The sequence below is a fragment of the Muntiacus reevesi genome, chromosome 13 (genome assembly GCF_963930625.1).
Source record: "Muntiacus reevesi chromosome 13, mMunRee1.1, whole genome shotgun sequence".
Lineage (NCBI taxonomy): Eukaryota > Metazoa > Chordata > Mammalia > Artiodactyla > Cervidae > Muntiacus > Muntiacus reevesi.
The window spans coordinates 63,268,780-63,294,826 of record NC_089261.1 but is presented as its reverse complement, the minus strand read 5'-3'; the positions used below and the strand labels follow the sequence as shown (position 1 = coordinate 63,294,826).

Sequence of the window (26,047 nt, the reverse complement as noted above, 5' to 3'; positions counted from 1 at the left end):
TTCTTACAGACCAGTGGCTTCCAACCTTGTTTTGCTACCCATTGGTGTGTCATGTTCAGTTTGGGGTTTTCTCAGATAATTTGTTAACGTGATTTGTTATTATTATTTTATTAAACTATTTCGTTATATGTATATTTACGCAGTACATTTTTTTTCATTTATTTTTATTAGTTGGAGGCTAATTACTTTACAGAAAGATAAAGAACATTACAGCATACTAACACATATATATGGAATTTAGAAAGATGGTAATGATAACCCTATATGCAAAACAGAAAAAGAGACACAGATGTACAGAACATTTTATAGATTAATTTGTTTTAGAGTTTTAGAACATGCTGTATGTTTCATAATCTAAAACAGATAGGAGTGAATGTACCTTTTTAAAATTATTTTAATTTTTACTTTTCTTCTTTTCCTGGGTAAGATGTAGAAAACTCACCAGCAGCATTGAGCCCATTAACTCCAGCATCTGTCGAAGAATCTGAAGGCACCTCCTCTGCTCGAAGGAGGGACTCAGGCCTTGGGGAAGAAACAGCTCCTGGGCTGGGCAGCCATGCGGACGTGGCTGCTCCCCGAGCCCCTCCAAGTGTCTGTGTCGGCCCCGATGCCGTCACCGAGGCGCTCTGCACTCTTTCTTCAGAAGTCAGTCAATCTCAGGAAACCAGAAGCGACGGAGGAAATGAATTGGATAGCAAGGCTGCACCGTCAGTTCCAGTTTCAAAAAATGTCAATGTGAAGGACATTCTCCGAAGCTTAGTAAACATACCAGCAGATGGAGTCACCGCGGATCCTGCCCTTCTGCCGCCAGCCTGCCTTGGGGCTCTCGGTGATCTCTCTGCTGAACAACCTGTGCAATTCAGGTCTTTTGACAGGTACTATAAATAGTCTTTTGTTTTCGCATCTTATAAATATATTCATTATAAGGGAGTTTAAAGATTAAGGAGGAATTGAAACTTTGCTCAATTTTGTAGCGTCAGCATTAAAAAGGGATGTTTTAATATAGTTTTTAAAAATTATAATATTTTGTTGACTGGTTTGTATATCATTTCAAGTTTTTTATTTAATTAATTAATTAATTTTAATTGGAAACTAATTACTTTAAAATATTGTGGTGGTTTTTGCCATACAGTGACATGAGTCCGCCACGGGTGTACATGTGTTCCCCATCCTGAACCCCCCTCCCCATCCCATCCCTCAGGGTCATCCCAGTGCACCACCCAGAGCACCCTGTCTCCTGCATCGAACCTGGACTGGTGGTCTTTTCACATATGATAATATACATGTTTCAATGCTATTATCAACATAATCATTAAGATTCTTTAAGAATAATGTTAATATTACATTAGCAAGTTGTATATTAAATGATGTTTTTCTTTGCTGCAACTTAGAAATCACTTATTCTTCCAGATGGTTATCTTTCACTCCCCTGCTGTCAGTATGTGCCAGCCTTTGTGGAAAAAGTGGGAATCTGAATTCTGGGAGACTTAGGATTCATCTAAGTGTTCAGTCTTGACAGCTTGAGAGAGCTAACTGTGGACTTCTGACTTTGTTGGTTCTGTTGACCTATGAAACCTTCAGCTAATTTGCTTGAGATTTTTCTTTATGTTAAATTTATAGAAAATTTTCTGAAATTCTGTCTGTAAGACATATATATGAGCTATTGAATTCTTTTTCAAAGGCAACATTTTTATATAAAACAATCTCTGCCTTATAGAAAAGTTGCCAATTAAAAGAAATTTTACTTTTCCTGAATCTGTTGAGGGGAAATTGAGACAATACTCCATCCTTTTTGAATAGTTTATTGTGTTTTTTCTGCATATCCACAGTAAATTCATCACAATAAGGAAATTAAGATTGATATCATACTCCCTTCAAATCTTCAAACACATTTCAAGTTTCATTGATTTTTCTCAGCAATGCTCTTTTTAGTAGGGTTGAATTCAGAATTGTGTATTGTATTTTGTTGTGTCTCTTTATTCTCCTTCAATTGAGAAGAATAGTTCCTTAGTCTTTGCTTAAATTTAATAGCCTCGACCCTTTAGAAGATGAGGGTCCAGCTGTTTTGTAGAATGTCCCTCAGTTTAGTTTGTCTAATGTTTCCTCTAGATTTGATTCACTTTAAAGCGTCTTTGGGAGTAGTATCACAGAAGTGGCACCGTTTCTTCCTGTTGTGTTCTAACAAGTGGCACACAGTTTTATCTTGTTATTGATGATATTCATTCAGATCAGTTATTAAAGTGGTATTTTCTGGGTTTCTCCACTGTTAAGGTACTCCTTGGGAAGGGGTACTGTAAAACTGTTATCATCCTCATCAAATGAATTCAGAACATTCAATATATGGCCTTATGGTTTCCTGTTTTATTGAATGAATTGTACTGTTAAATTTGCTGTTTATCTTGATACTCAAATTGTCTCTTGTTTAGCCAGTGGGATTTCCTTCCAGTTGGCTTCTGTTTTCTTTTGACATATTTTCATCATAATTTCCTTCTGTCTACTTGTTTATTTTGTTGTGCCTTCTCTGTATTTCATCTCATCTCTTGATTTTCTGCTTCAGACTTAGTGGCACATTAGATATCCAAGCTGGTTAAAATTATTTATATACTTCAGGTTCTTTGAACACAGGGAATGTATAATTTTATGGGAAAATCTTTTTGCTATCATCCCCTGTCATCTTGTTTCTTCTCCCTCTGTCTAAAGTTTAGATCAGTGTCCTAGAATGATAAGACTGATAGAGCCTAAATTCCAGGTAAATAGCATATTGGTATATGTATGATGTGTTGTTATAGATAGTGGTTGCTAGAGTCAGATTTTTTTTCCCTTTTATTCCTTTCTTATTATTATTTTTTTTTTAATTAGGCTTATGGAGTTACATATTGATTCTGGAAATCAGACACAGCTGTGTGTGAGTTCTGGCTCAATTACTTATTAGTGGATTTGGACAAATTACCTCATCCTCCTGAATCTCAGTTTCCTGTATGACTGTGTGATACTATATGGCTGTTAAAGCAAAAAAAAAATACTGTATTGGTGTGAAATGATATTGAATATATATTAATGTGTAGCACTTAGCATGAAGCAATCTAGAAGTTTAGAAGATGATGCCTCGTCTTAATGAGGGTGTATTGTGGAGGGCATCGTGGAACAGTTTATTTGAGGGAACATTGGCAGTTAATTAAAATTCAAAATATGTAAACTTAATTATATCTCTAGAAGTTTATACAGATGTATGCAAGTACAAAATGTTTTCTTCCTGTAAGAGGAATTTCATAATTAAGCTAATACCTGTTGAGTGTTTTTTAAAGCGCATTGTTTTAAATAGGCAGATAGGTGGGTAGATAGATACTGTTTTTGTTCTTATTTTACAGATGAAGAAACTGAGGCATAGGGAATGTGAAAAAACAGCCTAAGCTCTTGTGCTAATAAGTGGTGGAGCTGAGATTTGAGCCACAGCCGGTGGAGTCTATACCCTGTCATTTGGCAGTGCTATGCAGACGTAGTTGCAAATGAAGAACTGATTACATGTGTTATTTCCTATGCAACACATGTATGTTTGTTTCCTATGTATGCATGTATGTTTCCTATGCAAGTATGGTGAATGCTCTGCAGCCACTGATGAGAGAAAAGCACAACACTATGTATTGATGTAAAATGATGTTGATGATATATTATTAAATGAAAAAGCAGAGTACAGTTTAGTTTGGGATTTAATGGTCTTAAAAAATATATATATGTTTCCGTATGTCTCAAAAAGTATATGACAACTGCAATGACTATATTTTGAGGTGTAAGTAATTAGGTTTTTTAAAAAATTGACAGTATTTATAGACTTATTTAAATTTGTATTAATCTTAGATTAAGTAATGAGAAAAACTTGAGGGTAGGTTTTTACATTTAATGTACATTACTAATGTAATCAAAGTTGTTTCTTTATAAATTCCCCAATTTTCGTGTGTTTTGGCATTTATTTCTTTTAAAATAGTGTAAAAATTTTCTGTGTCTTCATGATACCTTCAGTGAGTAGGTTATGAACTTATTTAGGAAGCTGCAAAGGGAATACACTTTTAGGGATTTATTAAAATAGCAAATAAAGGGGAATTTGGCAATACTATTTTTCAGGAGGCTGTTTGGAGCTTCCATGTCTGGTATGCGTTTAACATATTGTCTGATGGAAAGCGAACTGCTCTGTTTTCCCCCCTCTCTTTTTCATAGCAACAGACACCTTTTGAAAAACTTCTCGTGCAGCTTTAGACCAAAGGAGTATCTTTGAGAATTTCAAAGCATCCCTCTGATCGTGTATTTATCTCTGGAATGCTGTGTCAGAAATCACAACTCTCCTCATATCTTAAGCATTATCAACTTGCAAGCAATAGCTGGAAAGTTTAGAGTAACAGCTCCGTGAGTGGAACCTTGCTGACGGGCTGCCAGGCTGTGGGCCTTTGTGGATGGCAAGGTGTTGTGTTCATTCCCAGGCCAAAATTCCTGCTCTTATCTCATCAGAGATCCTCTCTGGTGATTAGTGGATGCCAGGGATTTATCTTGATACAGTTCAAGGGCTTTGTCTGGCTTTTCAGCTAGATCCTTAGGGACTAACGTACTTGACTTAAAATGCTCTTCTCCTTTAGTGAACTATTTGCATGTTAAAGAAAATGGTGTTTCTGTGAAAGTTTATGATATTTCAAACTGACACAAATTCTGAAATGGAACTTCTGAACCTTAGTGATCTGGAAGAAAATGTTGCTCTCTCTTTGTTGTTACTCAATAAAAAGAAATCTTCAAAAAAAGTCTCCCTAGTTCAGGTAAAAAAAAAGAAAAGTCAGCAGTGTTTGTACTTTCTATCTGTGGAGGCTTAGGAAAGTTACTTCATTCTCTCATTTGTAAAATGGGGCTAATAATATGAAGTGCTTACCTCACGGGTTGTTAGTATAAATAATTCCCTCATGGTGGTGGTAGGTTGTTGTAAATGTAAGTAACATAATTCATATATGTCCTTAGCATAATGCTTTACAGATACTAATTATTAAAGTTGGTGAGTGTAAAGAAAAAAAGCTATAATATGTGGAATTTTATACTTTAATATTTCATTGTAAGTTGAAAGTTAGGAAAAACAGCTTGCATAATTAAAAGACTTATCTGTCTTCTGATTTTTTTATGCCAAAAGTTTGAAGTGCTTTTTCTTAAAATTGATGGCAGATATCAAAAATTCAGTCAAGGATTTCAGTTTCTTTTAAGTACAACCTTAAGCTGTAGCATGAAATTGATGCCATTTTATTAAAATTTTAAGACAGGCTTTACTAATCCATTTGCTCAGAGGTAAAGAATCTGCTTGTCAAGCAGGAGATACAGGTTGGATCTGTGGGTCAGGAAGATCCCTTAGAGAAGGACATGGCAACCCACTCCAGTATTCTTGCCTGGGAAATCACATGGACAGAGGACCCTGGCGGGCTGCAGTCCTTGGGGTCATAAAAGAGTTGGACACAATTTAGCAACTAAACACCAACATTACTAACAATTTAGGTTTACACTTGTATACATGATAAGTGTGGTAGCTTAAATACACCCCTGTGTTGAAGATTTTAGTCTTACACAGAAAATTTATAGTTTATAATAATAAAAACAGTAAAGGGAGTGAAAATATCTTGAAATTTGCCTCCTACGTAATGTCCTTCTAAGTAAATCTTTGTGACTGAATTTTCTTTGTTTTTATGTGGCCCAAAGCTAAAGCATTATTACATTACTTTCTCAGAGGTGATTTGAAACCATCATTGAATATGGAAATTGATTAATTCTATTTTTCTATTATGTACTAAAGAATGTGCTAAAGAATACAGTTTTTCTGGTTCTGAGTAGATACATTTTTGTATTTTAGTAGGAGTACATATGTGTTAATAACTTTATATCTTGGAAATCTTTATTCCTGTTACTTATAGGTTATGATACAGAATTATGTTTAAATGTTAATATAATTGTGGTGATGGTTGCACAATTTTTGAAAGTTCTAAAAACTATTTAATTTTATACTGTATATGAATAAATTGTATGGAAATTGAATTCTATCTCAATAAAACTTAAAGTTCACTATGAGAAACTGGTTCAAATTAGAGGCCCTTGTTTAGATAAATCTAGAATTATGGGGCAGTTCTGTCATCTACCTTGACAAATTACTTTTCCTTTCTGAACTTTTTCAATTTTTTAAATGAAAGTAATAAGTATGTTAGGTTTATTTTGTGAATTGAGTAGTAATTTTTGACATATTATCAGTGCTTAATCTTAGCATTCATTAATGATTTGTTAAGTTTATATGATAGAATCATGTATGTATTTATTAAGTTTATATAACTGAATCATGCGAGAACGCAAAGAATAGTGAACATCGACTTGGCTGTCTGGGGACACTTAACCGTTGAGCAGTTTTGAAAGGTGTGAAGGAAGACTGCTGGAAAATAGACTAAAGCGGAAGGGATCTTGGTTGAGAAATAGCACGTACAGAGGACTGGAGTTGTGGAATAATGCCCGTACTTAGTTCAAGAGCCATAAGAGCATATTGCAGAAGTCTGTAAGGAATGAATGCTAGTTAAATGTAAATTCAAATAGGAAGTCACACTTCAGGTGTGTCTGGAATGAGAATGTGTGAAAGATATTGGACAATAAATATTTACTGAACTAAGTACTGGCTCTTATTCATGATTGAACACATTATTAATGGCACTTGTTTGAAGGAACAGAAATGAAGTCAGGTTCTTTTGTTATCTTTTATTAACTGTGCCATCTTGGACGAATAGAGATTGTGTGTATTACGGTACATCTGTGGTAAATTTTTTGTTACTATCTTTTCATCATTTTGTTAAACATACAGAGAAGTTCAAAGTATTGAAGAGTGAACATCTAGTGACCCGTCACTGAGATTCTGCAATTAGCCTTTATTTGTTTACTTCATTGTACAGTTCTCCACAAAACCATCTCTGTATCCATCAGACTTACATTTTATGCATTTCACAATAAGTTGCAGGCATAAGGTCACTTCAGTCTTAAACGGTTAAGGCACATAGATCTCTAACCAGAGACCAGTACGGTTTTTTAAGGTAAAGTGTACATACTGTGATAGGCACAACTCTTTTAAGAGTGCCGTTTTATGAGTTTTGACAAATTAAACACCTGTGTAACCTAAATTTCCAGTCAAGTTACCCTCAGTCTTGAAAGTTCCTTAATGCTCCTTCCTTGCTAGTGCGTGTCCCACCCTCCACAGGCAATTATTGTTCTGTATTTTTTTAAACAATAGATTAATTTTGCCTTTTCTAGAACTTCATGTAAAAGGAATTACAAAATATGTGTTCCTCTGTATAAGGCTTCCTTCACTCAACATAATGCTTTTGGGATTCATACATGTTATGTTAATCAATCAGTAGTTTATTTCTTTTTATTACTATTATTCCATTCTATATGTATGCCACCAAATTTTAATTCAGTTTTCTGCTTAAAGATTCTGGGCTATTTCCAGTGTTTGGTTGTTATCAATAAAGCATTTCTTAATGTTATTGTATCTATTCTTTTGGACTTAATTATTGTGAGGAAATTTCTAAGTGTAGAATTGCTGGTACAATAGGGTAGGCTTATGGCTTAAATTTCAAATATAGAAAAAACGGTTTCTCTTCTCTAAATACTAAATTCTGTTGCTCCTATCAGCACTTGGCTCTTGTATGAGTAAACTAGATCTTGCTCGTTGTTTCTTTTGTAAACAAATATCAGACTAAATCCTCCATGTTCGCCCCTCTCCCGTCAGAATAGCTTGCTAGCAAATAAATAGCTACAGATTTTCTTAAACAATGGGCTTGTAAAGTTTTGCCTGTAGCAGGTAAAGCACACAGTACATTTTGTATTGTTTTGTGAATGCACTGCCAGCACACGTGTACACACACACACACACACACACACACACACGTGCTCACAGGCAGAGAGGGGTCGTCCACTCCCCCTAAAGTCAGTAATCTTCCTGTGACACAAGCTACCATGATTTAAGCACAGCGTTTTGGACTGAGGGCTCAGGTGGCTGTTGCTTCTATTTTTTAGTGTATAGTTAACATTGGCAGTCACCCTTATAATGATGTGACACCATCTACCCCCAAGAACATTGAGCACGCCGTGCCTAGCACAGGAGAACTTGATTTAATTGGCGACAGTGTTTGCTGTCACGTGACAGGCACTGAAGTAAAACAGAACCTATTTCACTTTGTGTTATCTCTTTCTGATGTAGCAGCAGAAACAAAATGTATTTTTAAAGTATTGGAATTATATAATTTTCACTTCTGAATGCATTTATTGGGATCAAGTGTCTAAGTAACTTTATTTCGAAACTGAGTAAAGCTGTTAAGGGAATACTTGAAGCTTGCAGTTACAATATTGTCAACAAAAGATGTGATTAAATAAATTGAATGTTGAAGACTTTAGTCTTATGGTTAACACCAGGTAATTAAAAGTAAGCACTGCTGTGGGAGTGCATTATATATCAGCTGTCCTCTTTACCTCATTAACTGGATTTTTGCATGTTTATGGAGCTAACTTCAATTAAAAGTGCCTTTTACGATATGCCTAATAAGGTCTTTTAGTTACTATTTTGGCATAAAGTATTACTCTCTAATTGAAATTGGTATATCATAAATACCTGTGTTTAAATAATACAGAAATGAACAAATTTGATTAGTTGATATTTTTACATCTAGCTTTTATGTGTATTCATTGTTTTTTCTATGTAATATTATTATAAGGTAGTCTTTGAGGGTTGAAAAGTAAAAATTTGATTGTATACATGTTTAAAAATTGTTAATATCTGCATTTTCTTACTTTAAGATTTCTAAGGTTTTATCATTTCAACTTACTGGTGCTTTAAAATTCTTGTAGAAATCTGTTGAGTTTTCTGCTTCACTTCTGAGGTTAAGAAAAAGTTACTTCACATGAATGCCATATTTCTTTTTTGTATATACCTCTGGTTATATTTTAAGTTGGATAATTAAAGATGATTCTAAATTTAAAGAATATATTAAATATTAGTTTAAATGTTAACATGTATTATTATATTTTCATAAAACAAATTTGATTCTAAAAAGTAAAGAGTAAGCTAATGTGAATACCATTGAAGTGATTTCTTATTGAGAATATTTTCTAAATTGTACATCAAAATAGAGATATAAGGTGGAAAGAAGTTGGTTTCCTATTTTCTGTTTTAAAATTTATGTAATTGTGCAGTCTTCTGTATTTTAAAATCTGTTTGTTTTCTTTATTACAGAAGTGTCATCGTTGCAACAAAAAAATCAGCAGTCTTACCTTCCACACTTACAGGTATACCTACCAATGCTGTTAGTGTGGTTTCTTCAGTGGATTCAGCTCAAGCCTCAGATGTGGGGGGAGAATCACCTGGTGAGTTTGTTACTAGTGATTACAACATGAATCTTAATCCCATTTTAGCAAAGTTTAGGATTGTTGATTAAGTAAAAAGTTTTATAAGGCATGTTTTAAATGATTATACTTTTGTAGTATGATGTTGATTATTGAATGATTTTCTGAGTAAATTTGAGTAATATGAAATAAATTAAATCAAGGATTTCAGTACTTTTCCCACTTAAACATAGTAGTGTGTGATGAATTGGATGCCGCTGATTGGGGGGATGAATGAATGAAAGATTTATTAAAATACATTTTTCCTTCTCCCTGCTCTTGCGATGTATATAGGTAGTGGTTAGTATGAGACAGTTTTGGTGAAATTTGGTCTTTGAGTCTGTTTATCAGTTGCCAGATGTTCATGTGGTATCCATTACTTTGCTGTCTCTTGCATAGTGTCTAAATCAGATACTTGGGAAGGGAATGCTGCCCTCGAACCTGTCATCATTCAGGCGTTAGTCTTGGTAGTTCAGTAACTCTTACTGAAGTTTGATTTTTGTCGCATTTCTATTTCTGTATTCTTCCCAAAGTCTGGAGTGCAAGATCTTAAATCCTAGCTGTTGATTAGAAACACAGTGATCATAAGGTGAACTTGAAGACTATGTGATATTCAAAAGACCAAGTTATTGAGTAGGAAATGGCAGCCCATCCAGTATTGTTGCCTGGAAAAGTCTACGGACAGAGGAGCCTGGCAGGCTACAGTCCATGGGTAGCAAGGAGTCCACACAGCTGAGCAGCTGAGCACAAGCAAGGGCCCACGTTAATCCAGGCTGATCTCATCTCCGAATCCACAATCACACGTACAAAGATCGTTTTTCCAAATAAGATCCTCTTTGTAGGTTCTGGGGGTTACAACTTGGGCATACCTTTGGGTCTGCTATTAAACCTGCTGCAGTCTGTAAGACAAAAAAGACCAAGTTAAAACAAGGGGGATATTATTTTATATAAGTAGTATTTTTCTGTCTTGTGCTATTGCCTTAAAAAAACCCCGAAACTAAAAAACTAAAAAGAAATTAATCTCCCAAAGGATTTATTCTTTCTTATTACTCTAGGTTGAGATTAATGAAAAATAGAAGGTATTTTGAAAGAATGAGTAGGTGGGCTGTATTAAAGTGAGAGATAATGTTTTCCCCTCACTTTTGGGGGCATTTCAGTCCTCCTATCCACTGTTGTACTTTTATTTGGTAAACATGTATATCTCAGATGTTTTGCTTCTAACTTGATATTTCTACTAGCCAACTGTCAGGGACATTTTATGTTTCCTTTCTGTGTACTACATAGCTTGTGTTCTAGAAACAAAGGCTGAAGTTCTTTGTTTCTTGTCCCTGTTTCTCCCCCTTTCATTGTGGTTATTTTACTTGTGTCAACAGAAACATCTTTTCAAAATTTTAAATGTGATTAATTCTTTACAACTTTCTTAAGTGTTGAGCGATAGTAGAAAATGCTCACAGTAGGTTAAATAGAATATTCCATGCAACACTCTACATGCTGTGTATTAGTAAATATTTGAAGTATGTATATATTTTTCATATATAAAAAGCAAGGATATCTACACTGAAGTTACATGATTATTCCCATGAATTAATGTGAATTTTGATTTAAAAAATTTTTAATTTTAGTATATTTTCCAAAAATTTATCAGTAATCCTATATTATTTTTATACTTAGGAAAAATAGTTGTTGTAGAAAAATGTTTGTAAGGAAACTAAAAGCTGCAATGGTAGTAGACAGCCTTGTGCTGTCTCATTTTTATTTTATTAAAACATTTAAGCAGAGTAATAGACCTTATTTTTTAGATGTTTTAGGTTATAGGAATGGAAGATAGAGAGTTCCCATATTATACCTTCTCAGTTTTACCCCCTCTTTATTCCTGTGTCATTAATATCTTGCAGTAGTGTTGTATACGTATATATTTTTTCATCATTCATTGTTTTAGAAACTATAAAGGAAAATAAGTATAGTACTCTAGTAGAATTTCCTTCTTCTTTATTGTTCCATTATACTCTGATGTGTTTTGTTTTTTTATTTTGGAGAAGAAGCAATTTGGTGGTCTATTTTTGACTGGTTATACAAATTTCTGTTCTTTCACCTCCATCCAAAGGCCTTAAAAAGAATCAACTGTGATTTTCCTAGACCAGCCCCCTGTTGGGAAAAAGGCAGATGTTACTAACATCTATGAAACTTTCTGCCATCTTTTAATTTCAGTAATATTAATTTCTGGTAACTTCCTAGACCATATGTAGTAAGTTCAGTATTTTCATCTTATTTTGAATACAGTGCCCTTTAATTTCAGTTTATGGGACAAATTAAATAGGCTCTGAGTTTTAAAAATTTGTGCAGTCTTTGTCTGACTTATATCAATAAAGACAGAAAAAATGTTAAATAAAAAAATAAATAACAGTGATACAAGGGAAAGAAAAAAATTCCTGCAGTCTTCAGAAGAGATAAATAGAGAGAAAGCTGGTATATGGATAATATTTAATATAAATAGAAAAAGGCTGAGTTATAGGTAATATTTGATAGAAAGGGGGCTCCCCAGGTGGGACAAGTGTAAAGAATCCACCTGCCAGGGACCCCTGAGGCAGAAAGCTCCCCTGGTGTAGGAAATGGCAACCCACTCCAGTATTCTTGCCTGGGAAAATCCCATGGACAGAGCAACGTGGTGTGCTGCACTCAGTGGGGTTGCAAAGAGTCAGACACGACTGAGAACACACATGCTATTTAATATAAAACCGTATGATAAATTTTTTTCTGAGGCCATTTTCCAGTAGTCATTATGATCTAAAATACTCACCCTGAAGAGCCATATGCAGAGTTACAGAATAATTTTCTGTCTTGAAGGCTGTTGTAGTTATTGGATGCTGCTGCTGTTCAGTTGCTAAATTGTGTTTGACTCTTTGCAGCCCCATGGAGTGCAAGCTTCCTTGTTCTTCACCATCTCCCAGAGTTTGCTCAAACTCATGTTCATTGACTTGGTGATGCCATCTGACCATGTCATCCTCTGTTGCCCCCTTCTCATCCTGCCCTCAGTCTCTCCCAGCATCAGGATCTTTCCCAGGGAGTTGGCTCTTCACATCAGGTGGCCAAAGTATTGGAGCTTCAGTGTCAGTCCTTTGAAGAAATATTTAGGGTTGATTTCCTTTAGGGTTGACTGATTTGACCTTCATGCAGTCCAGGGGACTCTCAAGAGTCTTCTCCAGCACCGCAGTTCGACAGCAATTCTTCAGTGCTCAGTCTTCTTCATGGTCCAACTCTCACATCCATACATGACTACTGGAAAATCCATAGTGTTGACTGTACACACCTTTGTTGGCAGATAGATGTCTCTGCTTTTTCACATGCTGTCTTAAGTTTGTCATAACTTTCCTTCCAAGGAGCAAAGGTCTTTTAATTTCATGGGTGCAGTCACCACGCACAGTGATTTTGGAGCCCAAGAAAATAAAACTTGTCACTGCTTCCACTTTTTCCCCCTCTGTTTGCCATAAAGTGATGAAACGGATGCCATGGTTTTTTGAATGTTGCGTTTTAAGCCAGTTTTTTCACTCTCCTCTTTCATCCTCATCAAGAAACTCTTTAGTTCTTCTTCACTTTCTGCCATTAGGGTATATCATCTGGATATATCTGAGATTATTATTTCTCCCAACAGTCTTGATTCCAACTTGTGCTTTATCCATCCTGGTGTTCCACTTGATGTACCCTGCATAGAAGTTAAATAAGTAAATAATTAGGGTGACAATATATAGCCTTGATGTACTCCTTTCCCAGTTTTGAACCAGTTTGTTGTTCCATGTTCAGTTCTAACTGTTGCTTCTTGACCTTCATACAGATTTTTCAGCAAACAGTTAAGGTGGTCTGATATTGTGATCTCTTTAAGAATTTTCCACAGTTTGTTGTGATCCACACAAAGGCTTTAGTTAGTGAAGCACTTTGCATCCAAGTCATAATTTACCAGTTTCCCTCCACTTATTTAAATTTTGTATAGTTTATGGTGGTAGTATTTACCAAATAGTTCCCACTGTCTTCCATTTTGGGGTAGATTTTATAGTAGTTTCCTTTTTCTCTCTAGCTCCCATTATTTAAAAAATTAATTCATTCTGTTTTAAGTCATTGTAAGTTGTTTTTATGATGGTGGTCTTTAGTTCTGTCACTTGTTTTGATATCTTTTTCCTCTTCCTTTGCCACTAGGCTCCTGTTGTCACTTATGTGATATCTTGATTTTAGTTTGTTGCTTCTATCCCGGTCCATTGATTGCTGCCCTGAACATTATCGCTTTGATAAGGAGTCCTGTTTCTGACTCTCCTACAGCCCTGCTTTTCATGCTTTTGCCTACCGTACTTCCCTTGTCTGTTCTCTTGTCACCTGGAATCCAATCAAATAAAAAGTTATCTCTGCTGTTAATAATTTTAGTTGATAGATTTTTTTGTTTTCCTTTTGGTAGATCTCTTGATTTAAGTTATTTGCCATTAAAAAGTAGGCTATATACAATATATTCAACCTTATTATCCTTCTGGTTCAAACAGGATTTGGGGAAAATGATTTGTGAATGAATTATTTGTTATTTTGATTATGTGCTGGGCTGGGCAGTTTATTCTTGTAAATCTGAGCAAGTTAGGTATAAGTCTTGGGTTTGATCATGGATTATTTTCTTTATTTGAAAGTATAGTTAATATCTGTCCCTGTAGACAATAAACCTTTGTGCCGTGGGATGACTTCAGTTCTCAATTTTATAGCGAGTCACCAACAAAAAATGAACTTTTAATATTCAATAATAGTTATTAGTTAATAAAAATATGCTTGATGGTACATTAGCAAAAATGGGAATTTACTTGGAAGAAATCATGGGAATAGAAAGCATAAGACATGAGTTTTGTACCAGAAAAGTTTAAACTGTTTGGAAATTTTGATGTAAAAATGTGATTGCTATGTTTTACGTGTGGCACAATTAAAGAGAAACTAGGACTGGATCCCAGAAAAAGAATTAGAGCTTGTCAACTTATGTGAGGTCAAAGACTTTTCTGTTAAAACATTACCTCCAAAATAATTCTGTGAAAAATAAATTCGTAAATAAATTTTAAAGCAGTGTACGTTATTCAAATGATGATCAGTGTTCAAATTTCAGAGTTTGGTTTGAATAATATTTCTTAGCTCTTGTAGCATTTTATTAGCAAAAATGTTTAATATAATAGTGACAGATCTTTCATAGTAAGTTGTAAAAGATTCATCAGAGAACAAAGTATACTCTTTGTGTATGCATATTTGTTTATAAAGAACACTAAAAGAGAAAATAGAGGTTTTTAGAAATATATCAAAATTTATAGATTTTCAAGTTACTCATCAGTAAAGATTTAATCGCCCAGACTGCATGTTAAGATGCAGTAACTCTTTATTCAAATACCCTGTGGTATTTTTCAAATATGTGTGATTGTAAAGCATAAATGATTAAAACAGAATTGAAGTAAGCTCAGTGAAGGATCTAAATGAATTGCTCTTAAGTACTTTTAAGTGCTGAGTGTTTGCTAATTTGCAAAATTCAATAATCATACCTTTATTAGAATATTGGGCTCTATATTCTTTTTATCAGAGCCATACATATTATTGATATGAATTAGAATGTTTATTTTTAGTGTCAAAGGAAAATACTTGGTTCCTCACTTTATATAATGTTTGACCCAAGAGGCTTATCTTTACTTATTCAATAAAAGTTTCTTTTATTTAATGGGTTTAAACTGTCATGTAGACTGTCCCTCCTTGAACCAATCTGGAATGGGTGGGGAGGGAGAGAGGGAGAAAAGGGGAGAGTGCAGTTGAAAAATACAGTGTTTAGGGATTAAATATTGGCATTTGTTTTAATGGGACTTTATTGCAAAGGACATTATTTATGTAGATCCTTAGGGACCTTGAATAAACAATTGGCTGTTCTTTGGATAGATGCTAGACAGATGATCTATTTACATTTTCCTTTTTGTTCTTTTGAGTGTCTGGAAAAATGTCAGTTTGAAGGAGACAGTTTGTCAGTGTACAGATTAGGAAAAGATAAGTCAGTAGCATTTCACAGGTTGGAAGTAGCTTTTGAATTTACATGTGTGGTCACTTGTTGAAAATATTTATTTTTATTGTTAAATTAGTTTAAAACAAATTTGTCGTATATTTATGATTAATCTGAGCTGAAAAAATGCAGAATGTATTTGGAAGTTACATTTTTCTGTCTAGTAGGAATGAAGGACACCTGGTGTGAATTTTGTGTTTTTTTTTTCTTTTTCTTAAAACTGTTGCTGATTGATTCATTTATCTTTCTCCATAATGTGTCTTCTTGTGATTTAGAAAGGTTAAAGAAAATCCCTTTCTGCTATAGATCACAGTAAAAAATGTAGGTTTGAAAATTGATATTATTTCTAGGGTAGTATCAAGGAATTATTTGTGTTACTTTTATTTTTTTGAGCCCTCAATGCTCCTTGTTTATTGCAAATTTTGATGTATATATTTCAGCTTATTAAAATTAGATTCAGTTTATACAGTTAAAGCTAATGCTTTAAACTACTTTGTGAATTTTACACATTTTCTTGAGATTTTTTTACTTCTATCTCTATTTTTAACTAGATTGAACCTTATATGTTCCTTTTTGTCAACTTCAGAAAAGCTCAAGAAAAGATGCCAATTAGTCCTTTTAGAGAAAATGTCCAACATACTCTAAATAAAGATGGTCTTTAAAAACAATCACTAAAAACAAAGCTCAGAAATAGTTCATTAATCACTGGTGGCAGAAGTCAGTGGCCAACCACGATTCAATGGTCATATTGCTCTCAGGAATCTAGAAAATCGCAGGTGTCATTAGCTGAGTGTAGTAACAGTGTTTGGTCTTTGAAGCACTAAATGAGTGTTACGTGGGAATAGAAGGATTGGTCCTGACAGAAATAAACATTTTCAATTTCACCTTATCTTGCATTCCAGTTTGAAATTTTATTTTCAAAATGCAAGACTGGAAATCATTTGGCAGTGAAAATATGGGAATTGATAAATGTACTTTAAAAAATTTGTCAGTATGAAAAAAATGTGTACTTTAACTTCATTTTAAAATCAATCCTATGCATTAAGATAGATTCTATTCAGTTTATTAGTTTTTTATGTAATGATAGCTTTTTCTTGAGCAGGGTGGTAAGTATGGCAGAAAGGTCAGCAAGAAACTGTAATCTTATTAAAAAGAAAAGTCAACTCTAATTATCAATGGAAGGGGAAGGAAATGTGTTGTGGAGAAGAGAGATTCACTCTGGATTAGTTCATCTTGTAGGAGTATGCTCACTCTGAGAGCGAGGCTAGGTGATTATCCAGAGGGTAACTGTGGGAAGATTGCTGAAGTACCCGCTCTCCAATAAAATAGTCCACATTTCCAAATGCTTCTGTTTGGCTGAGACCTATAATCACAACTGCTGATTATTGATCAAATTCTGCCTAAAGACCAATCATGTTTCTCAGAAGGTCAAGTTACCCCAGATCTTTACTATTTCTTAATTAGTTAAATCTACAAAATCCCTGATTAGAGCCTTGGTTTGTTTTTCTATACCCAGAATTAACTTTGCCTTAGTTGAGTGAGCAAGCTGCATCAAAGTGCCTGGATAAATTGAAGTAATCCAGGAAATCTTGGGAATGGTGTGAGGCAGTGACAGGCTGTGGAGGACAGTGGCTAGATTTACCAAATGTTTATGGCTGTGTGTTTTTTTATACCAGTCTGATAAATGAAACTGTTGGCAATCTACTTTTTATAGCAGTGAGATCTGGGATTGGGTTCTAGATTTTTCAAAAGAATTTACCTTTCATCTTAAGTTTGTATGGGAAATTTGTAAAGGTAACTTCGTTTTATAAGCTTCATCTCATTTGAGTTACCTGTGCTTAATGTCACATGAATAATCATTGAGAAATTTGGGTGTCTTGTCAACCTCAAGTACAGACTAAAGGGAAACATGATAAGTTCCTTTCAGTATTTTAAAGGTGATCCTAGAATAGAAGAGTAGGAGGGTAAACTGTCAGTGTATGTTTGCTGCGGTGTAGGTTCTCAGTATTTAGTCCTTGAAATAATCCTGTGACGGCAGTATCACTGTTCATTTTGTAGATGAGGTGAGGAAAGCAGGGAGAGCTTAAGTAACTTTGCCCAAGGCCACACAGTGAGGGACAGAGTCCTATCTGTTTGCCCTCAACATGTATTCTGTAACCTCTTAAGGGTACTTGTTATCAAACAAACTGACCTTACATTGATAGAGCTAGGATTCAGTTTGAAAATGCTTTGGTTGTGGGTGGCTGATGAGTGGAATCATAAAGAACAAGATTCCAATAAAAATACTCAAAAGATCAGAACAGTCTATTATGTTTCCTGTCAATTGGGAAAAATATATTCAATTTTATTAGTAATCGAAGAAGTGGGGATTACTTTTTCTTTCTTTAGGGCAATTTGACAGTGTGTGCAAGTGAAAGTCACTCAGTTGTGTCCATCTTTTTGCGACCCCGTGGACTGTAGCCCTCAAGGCCCCTCTGTCCGTGGAATTCTTCGGGCAAGAATATTGGAGTGGGTAGCCTTTCCCTTCTCCAAGGGATCTTCCCAACCCAGGAATTGAACCCAGGTCTCCTGTGTTGCAGGCAAATTCTTTACCATCTGAGCCACCAGGGAAGCCCAAGAATACTGGGGTGGGTAGTGTATCCCTTTCTCCAGGGGCTCTTCCCAACCCAGGGATCAAATGGAGGTCTTTTGCATTATGGGTGGATTCTTTACCAGCTGAGCTACCAGGGAAGCCACTGTGTATCAACAATTAAACTTTGGGCTTATTGACTTCAGGAAGTTACTTCAAGGATATAAAGGAGTGCATATAGATTTATATAAGCATATACAAAACATTGTTTATTGTAAAATATTGGGAACAACCAAATGAGTGTCCCTGAATTTGGGTTGATCTGATATTTCCTTTTGATTAAAATCATTATATTTCTCTGGTAGGACTATTCTGAGACAGAGAAGGAAAGAATCTAATTATATGGTGCACAGTTTTGATCTGTTAAAATGCTTGACAGTGACCACTTTCATCACTTGATTAAAGTATAACTGCCAGGTTTCTATATTGTAGAGTTGCAATTAATAACTGTTTTGTCGATATGTACTTTGAAATCCTTTAAATATCCTATTTTCCAGATTGTTAATTTTATCAGTTTTATCAGTATGGCTTCATGGCTTCCTGTTTCATTGGGGGTTTTATAATCAGTTCCTGTTGTAATTGTCATGCTCAGATTGTCTTCATCTTGGTAGGTGCGAGTCCCTTTATGCTGGCTCCTTTGCCACTGTGACGTATCCTGTCATTCCTTGGACAATTCCTTGCCTTCTAAAAAACAATAGTAGATGTTTCAAGTTCATTTTGTGCTTTTCTTCCACAGACACTAAGTTAACCATTTCTGGCTTGTTTATATAGTGGGGTATAGTACTTAAAAGCCAAGGTGCATGCAGTCAGGTGTTAGATGCTCTCAGGTCCTCTCAGTGGTCAGGTTAGGGACTGTACTAAATAGATATGTACGTTAATGAGAGTATGTATCTTGTATACAGGCATACCTTGGAGACCACTGCAATAAAGTGAGTATCACAAAGTGAGTCACATGAATTTTTTGTTTCCCAGTGCATATAAAAGTTATTTACACTATCCTATAGCATTATGTCTAAAAATACCATGTGTATACCTTAATTTAAACTAATTTATTATTAAAAGTGCTAACCATAACTGAAGCCTTCAGTCATAATAGTTTTGCAATAATAACATCAGAGATCACTGATTACAGATCACCATAATAAATATAATAATAAAAAGAAAAAAAGTTTGAAATATGAGAATCACCAAAATGTGGGTGCTTAGATGTGGTGTGAGCAATTTTCATTGGAGAAATGGTGTCCATACACTTGCTTGACACAGAGTTGCCACAGACCTTCAATTTGTAAAAAACACAATTTGTAAGAGAATGCAGTACTGTGCTTCACTTTACTGTGGTTTTCAGATATAGTTGGTTTAAATATATTTTTAAAAATTAAAAAAATTTTGTAACAGATTGAAAGTATATTGTAACCCTATGGTGTCAAATGGATATTTATGCACTGGGAAACCAAAAAACTTGCTTTGTTGTGATATTTGCTTTATTGCTGTGGTATGGACCTGAACGCAAAATATCTCCAAGGCATACGTGTCCTCTGATGATATGCTTATATTTTACAACTGTTTTTCCTCTAGTTTATATAATCTTGAGGTTGTAGATTGTCAAAACAATGAATTCAGAGTTACTGCATTCCTCCTCCTTTAGTTATTTACCAAATTACAGATTTGATTGTGTTGCTTTCCTGATTTTATCTAGCTTTCTCACAATTAGGTCTCAACTTCTGGTTAACTACTTGTTAAGATACCTTTGTAAATTTCATTGATTTAAGAGATGTTTTCATGTGGAAGAATGTGCATCTTACCATGATGAAATAGATTGTTATGGAAAATAATTCTTACTTAGAGATTTCTTAAATTCTGTTTCTTTTAACTTATTTTAAAAGAAATTTTAAATTTAAATTCCTATCTTTTCTCTGATGACGTCATCTGAAGTCTGTGTCAGTGTCCTCCAATCACGATCCTAGTGATAAACCTTTGTTTGAATAAATTAATTCAGTGAGGGAGAATGTACACAATGAGAAAACTTGGGATTTTTTCGGGAAAACAATTTATTAAAGGATTTGAGTTTGTATGTAAGTGTAGAGAACGGTCCAGAAGGATATGTTTCCAAACTGCCGATAGTGGCTGCCTTTGGAAAAGGACTGGGACTAGGAGGGCTTGTACAGAACATTTCTGAATGTAAAAATCAAGCTGTATCCATGCATTGGGTAAATATAATTGGAAAAAAAATGATAATTTGAGGGCAGGGTTATGGAAATGGGCCTTTCTTCTGAATTAGGTACTGTCCTGAAGCATGGGTAATTCTGTGATTTTATTTATCTTAGTTAAATCTTATCTAGACTCGTGGAAGACTTGATGGAGGCTAAAGCTCTAATTAGTAAAGAAATAGCAGGCTTTCATATTAAAATTTGGGATGTTTGACCATCTTTGTTACTTGACTGGAATTCATGTTTTGGTCTTTTGGGACATGATTGCAGAGTGGTATTTCATGTTGGTTCATCATGGTCATGACATGGCCTTGTTTGATGTGGCTGTTCTATGAAATTGTTCACAGTCAGCGAAAGAACACCATGACCTAGTTGTAGGTGCTAAAGCCAGCCCTTGACCACACCAGGGCCTAGGTGACATTACAGGGCCAGCTCCCAAATGTTGAAGAGGCTGCTTTTCTACCTTCTCACCCGTTTCTACCATCTTTTTTTCTACATGCTAGATGGAAATTTCTTCTTCTGTTTCTCTCTTATCTGTCTTTCTGTCCACACCAGTTTGTCTGCAGCAGATCTCTGATAGTGCATCCTGATAGATTGCAGAGTTCTTCAAGCCTCTCTTCCCTCCTTGTGTGTAAGCTTTGCATCTTTGTTTCATTTGCTTCAATATGTCTGCTGCCTTTCTTGGTCCATCCCTCTATAGAATTGTGATGGGATTTCCGTCTGCTCTGATACTGACTTGGCGTCCTTTTAAGACATTGTTTTTAGAAATGGAAATTTTACTTCCTGGACTGCCAGTGCAAGCAAAATATGTACATCTCCTGTACGTATACCCTCCACGTTGTTAGGATACCATCCCAGTTGAGTTCCAGTGACTCTTGGTGATCCCTGTGTTGGAGAGTGGCATTTAACACCGTGTTTGTCCTCTTTTCTTCTTTCACCCTATTACCAGTCTTAGAAAATGACCCTCTGTTTCTTCAGGTCTTCCTCCTAGCTTAAATTAAGTGCTTTTCTATCTCATATATTCTGATTCTTAAATGGGAATTTTATTTTTCCCCTACTTTTATGAACTTTTTAGAACTCTCTAAAGCCTCAGTAAATTATCATCCACATTAGTCTTCTGGACTTTTTCAAAACTTCCTATACTGTGTGTTGTCCATTCTTTGACTCTGTCAGAGTTAATTTCCTGGTGTTTATTTTTCTCTTGCCAAGTAAAATTTATAAGCACAGTTATTTTTGGAAAACATGAAGAGTTAGCTCTTGTATAGGGCAGGATACTGTGAACAGTTTGTACTCTAAGAGAGTGAGTTGGCCATTGAACAATACAGATAGACAAAAAAAAGGATATCTGGGAGTGTTCATTGGAGAGTAAAATTAGATCACACGATGGAAATTAATTTTATGCAGTAGTTTGAACAAAGATAGGGACATAAAATTATAGGAAATGGAGAGGGAATTATATACCAGGTGGGAAGAATGACCTGCTAAAATTTGGGAGATGGTTTGATTAAGGGAACGATTTCTGCAATTATAAATTGAGAACCTTCTATGGTGTTACTTTATCTAGGTGTTTCAGAGAGATGGATGAAAAAGATGAGATCTCTGCTTTCAAAAAGATTAGTATACGAGGGAAAAGGACATTTAAAAAATCAACTGAAGTACAGTATGACAGACACAATATCAGGCTATGTCTAATTACAGTGAGGACACCCATGAGGGGAGTGTATGTTCTGCTTGCATCACTTAAGAAAGATTTCTCAGTTGGTCATTGCATGATGTTTGCTGAGCTAGACTCAGAAGCATTTAAAGTATAGAGCAGAAGTTATTTAGTGACTGCATAGAGACAGTTTTCATGGTAATGAGGCATACCTATTTAAGCTAAATTTGGAATTAGTGGTTTCTCCTTTTTGCTTCCATTTTAAGAAGTTTCTACTTGCATATGTCCTTTCTATTTTGTGTTGAACTGAATGAATCATGATCCCAATTGAGTGATTTAGAGTTTTCTATTACTTCTTCAGCTGATGGTTGCAAAGACTCCTTTATGTGATAATTATACACTAAATGATTCAAGAAAAACCTTGCTAATTGATAGATTTTAATGTTATCCAAATTATGCTCTTGTTTAGTCTCTAAGTCATGTCCAGTTCTCTTATAACCCCATGGACTGTAGCCCGCCAGGCTCCTCTGTCCATGGGATTTCCCAGGCAAGAATACTGGAGAGGTTTGCTGTTTCCTTCTCCAAGGGATCTTCCCTACCCAGGGATCAAACCCACATCTCCCGCATTGCAGGCAGATTCTTTACCAATGAGCCATGAGGGAAGTCCCATCAAATTATAATAGCCATTAAAAATGTAGTGGGTGTGTGCGTGCTCAGTCATGTTGGATTCTTTGCGACCCCATAGACTGTAGCCCTCCAGAATTGTTTTTCCATGTGATTTTCCAGGCAAGAATACTGGAGTGGGTTGCCATTTCCTTCTCCAGGGGATCTTCCTGATGCAGGGATTGAACCTGCATCTCTTGTGTCTCCTGCATTGGCAGGCAGGTTCTTTACTAACTGTGGTATCTGGCAAAATGCAATATAGTATTTTTTTTTGTGATTTGGTATCAAGATAGCTTTTTTGTTTGAACTCTTATTTATCCCATAAATGGTTATTTTCTCTTATAGGTGGTAGATCATCTAATGCAAAATTACCTGCAGTTCCAACAGTTGGTTCAGTTTCACAAGACCAAGTTTCAAATATGAGGTATTCAAGCTATTAATTTGGATATTTGTGATTTATTCCTTTTGATAACTGTTAAAATATCTAGCTATAATTTTTTTTAATTTACTTTTTTTTAAAAATGACATTTAGAGGCTTGGGAATATTTTAGAAGTTATTTCTGAAAGAAGATGAGGTGTAAAAGTTTCCTGAGAAGTAGCTATTTGTGATCAATAAATGCTGAATGGATAACATATTTAATGTCACAGGTAGTTAGTAACTTATGGCTTACATTTCATATAATTGTAGATTGAGCATTTGGAATTCATTGTTCATCTTCCCTAGAAATGCTGAAATAAGTTTATGTTGATATTGAATTATAGATAGATTTTTACTAGCTGTTATCTTGTCTAGTTAGGAATATATGTTTCAAGTCCTAATTTGGAAGGCTGTGAATATATTTCACCACTAGAGCCTTTGTGGCTAGAGTTCTTGATATATGCCTTACCACAGTCGGAAAATGCATAGCATTTTACAAGTAAAGTTACTTGGGTGCTACAAGTGTAGGCTCATAGTTGTGATGTCATCCGGGGATAAGAGGCTCCATAAGATCAATAGAGAGAAATAGTATTATGTGGAGCACCTGGGAAGAGACCACAGAAGTTTCCAGCAGCTTACCTGTTGATAATTTCAGTAGCATATTTTGTTGCTAGTATAAATAGGAAGTACTCTTTGTAGGAACAATAAATAAGTAGTGACTATTTGTGTACATGTTTGGTTCATAAGTTAGGAAATGAAATCCCTGAAATGCACAGGGGACTTTTTTTTTTTAACTCATTCAGTTCAGTTCAGTTCAGTCGCTCAGTCGTGTCCGACTCTCTGCGACCCCATGAACCGCAGCACGCCAGGCCTCCTTGTCCGTCACCAACTCCCGGAGTTCACCCAGACTCATGTCCATTGAGTCGGTGATGCCATCCAACCATCTCATCCTCTGTCATCCCCTTCTCCTCCTGCCCTCAATCTTTCCCAGCATCAGGGTGTTTTCAATGAGTCAGCTCTTTGCATCAGGTGGCCAGAGTATTGGAGTTTCAGCTTCAGCATCAGTCCTTCCAATGAACACCCAGGACTGATCTCCTTTAGAATGGACTGGATGGATCTCCTTGCAGTCCAAGGGACTCTCAAGAGTCTTCTCCAACACCACAGTTCAAAAGCATCAATTCCTCGGAGCTCAGCTTTCTTTATAGTCCAACTCTCACATCCTTACATGACTACTGGAAAAACCATAGCTTTGACTAGACAGACCTTTGTTGACCAAGTAATTAATGTCTTTGCTTTTTAATATACCGTCTAGGTTGGTCATTTAGCTCATTAAATATGTATATATGTATACAGTTGGATATGGATTGAACCAACCGCAGATTGAAAATACTGAAAAAAAATTTCTAAAGTTCCAAAAAGCCAAACTTGATTTTGCCTCACATGGCAACTATGTATATATGTGTATATGTGCGTATATGTATGTATCTCTCTCTCTATATATATGCATAGTCATGGTCAATAGAAAATTAGATAAAAGGTTGATAAACTTTGATCAAATTTTGATAAAAAATTTTCCATAAAGTTCCAAAAAGCAAAACTTGAATTTGCCTCACACTGGCAACTATTTATGTATAAACACGTGTGTGCATATATATATATACACACACATATATGCACACACACAGGATTGCATATATATATGTGCATGGTCATGGTCAATAGAAAATCTGATTGAAGATTGTTAAATTTTGATAAAAAGTATTTTTGGTTGTCAGGGGGCTAAAATCAAGTGCTCTCTACTAGCCTGTTAAGACTTGTAATAAGAGCTGATGTTTGGAATGGTTGTTAGCCAGGTTGTTTGTGAGGACTAGAGGTGGCAATGTACAATAGGATAGAAATGGATATTCCAGGCAGAAGGAATGATATATGTAGCAATAATGAGTCATTAGATGATTTTCAGTTTTTCTGGTAATTTTACATTTTTACAGAAACTCATTTTAAAAATTAAAAAATTAATCAACAATAATTAATAACATCTTTCCATTAGCATTACAGAGAGACTCGAACATGCTTTGGAAAAGGCAGCTCCTCTTCTGCGAGAGATATTTGTAGATTTTGCACCTTTTCTTTCTCGGACACTTTTGGGTAGCCATGGACAAGAACTGCTTATAGAAGGAACAAGTAAGTCATTTTTCTTTCTTCATGTATGTATTTAAATTTCAGGGTTTAAAACTGAAATGAATAATAAAAGAGGCATGAGGTTTTATTGTTTTCTGCCTTTGACAAGGCTTCTCATGGAGTCTGTATATATCTTTTAAAGAATATAGCATGGCTGATATTCTAAATTTTCAAGGTTTTTTTTAGTCACTGATTGGAATGCAGCAGGTTTCTTACTGTGTGTTTTGGGGAACAATAAAGGAAAGAAAATGTATTGAATGCAAGTAATATATGTTTAATACATTAAAATTAACCATGAAAATTGAGAATTCGAGAGACTAGTGTTAACAGCAATAAGTGGTGTATTTGCCTGAGATTTTACTTGAATTTAAGATCTATGTAAACAACAGTGTATTGCCACATGTTATGAAATTGAGGAATGCATTATTAGTCTTTACTGGTGGAGTTCTGTTTCACGAATAAAGAGAAAAAGCAATAGTATTTTCTCTCTCTTGCTTGTATCATACCTAGATTACTTGATCTTTTCTACGTAGGGTACTTTGAGATTCTGTCAAACTAGATAATGTGCAGAAGTAAATTGCTGTGCAGATTGGAAACCATCCGAGGTATTGGGGCTTTTCTTTTCTCTTTTTTTTAAAGCATGAAGCACTTGTGAGATTAAGTGTTTTCTAATATTCAAGAAGCTAACTCACCAAGTGAAAGTTGACTTACCTTGAATTTCTCAGACAATAGAAATCAATTCAATAGAGATCAGCTTTTCAAACAATTAGATTTATTATTTGAGCTTAACAGACTGTCTTCAAAACACCATTCTTCATTC

The 26,047-nt window shown here is 35.1% G+C and overlaps 1 protein-coding gene across 3 annotated transcripts in view; it reads left to right on the top strand.

Moving 5' to 3' along the window:
* The window catches only part of LRBA (LPS responsive beige-like anchor protein), a 719,345-nt gene that overhangs the window by 172,149 nt on the left and 521,149 nt on the right, over positions 1-26,047 (top strand). For all 3 annotated transcript variants that reach the window (XM_065905003.1, XM_065905001.1, XM_065905002.1), the window contains exons 30-33: positions 428-875; positions 9,281-9,411; positions 22,977-23,055; positions 25,097-25,230. In XM_065905003.1, coding sequence (XP_065761075.1) covers positions 428-875; positions 9,281-9,411; positions 22,977-23,055; positions 25,097-25,230 — 792 coding nt within the window. The remainder of the gene's footprint in view (positions 1-427; positions 876-9,280; positions 9,412-22,976; positions 23,056-25,096; positions 25,231-26,047) is intronic.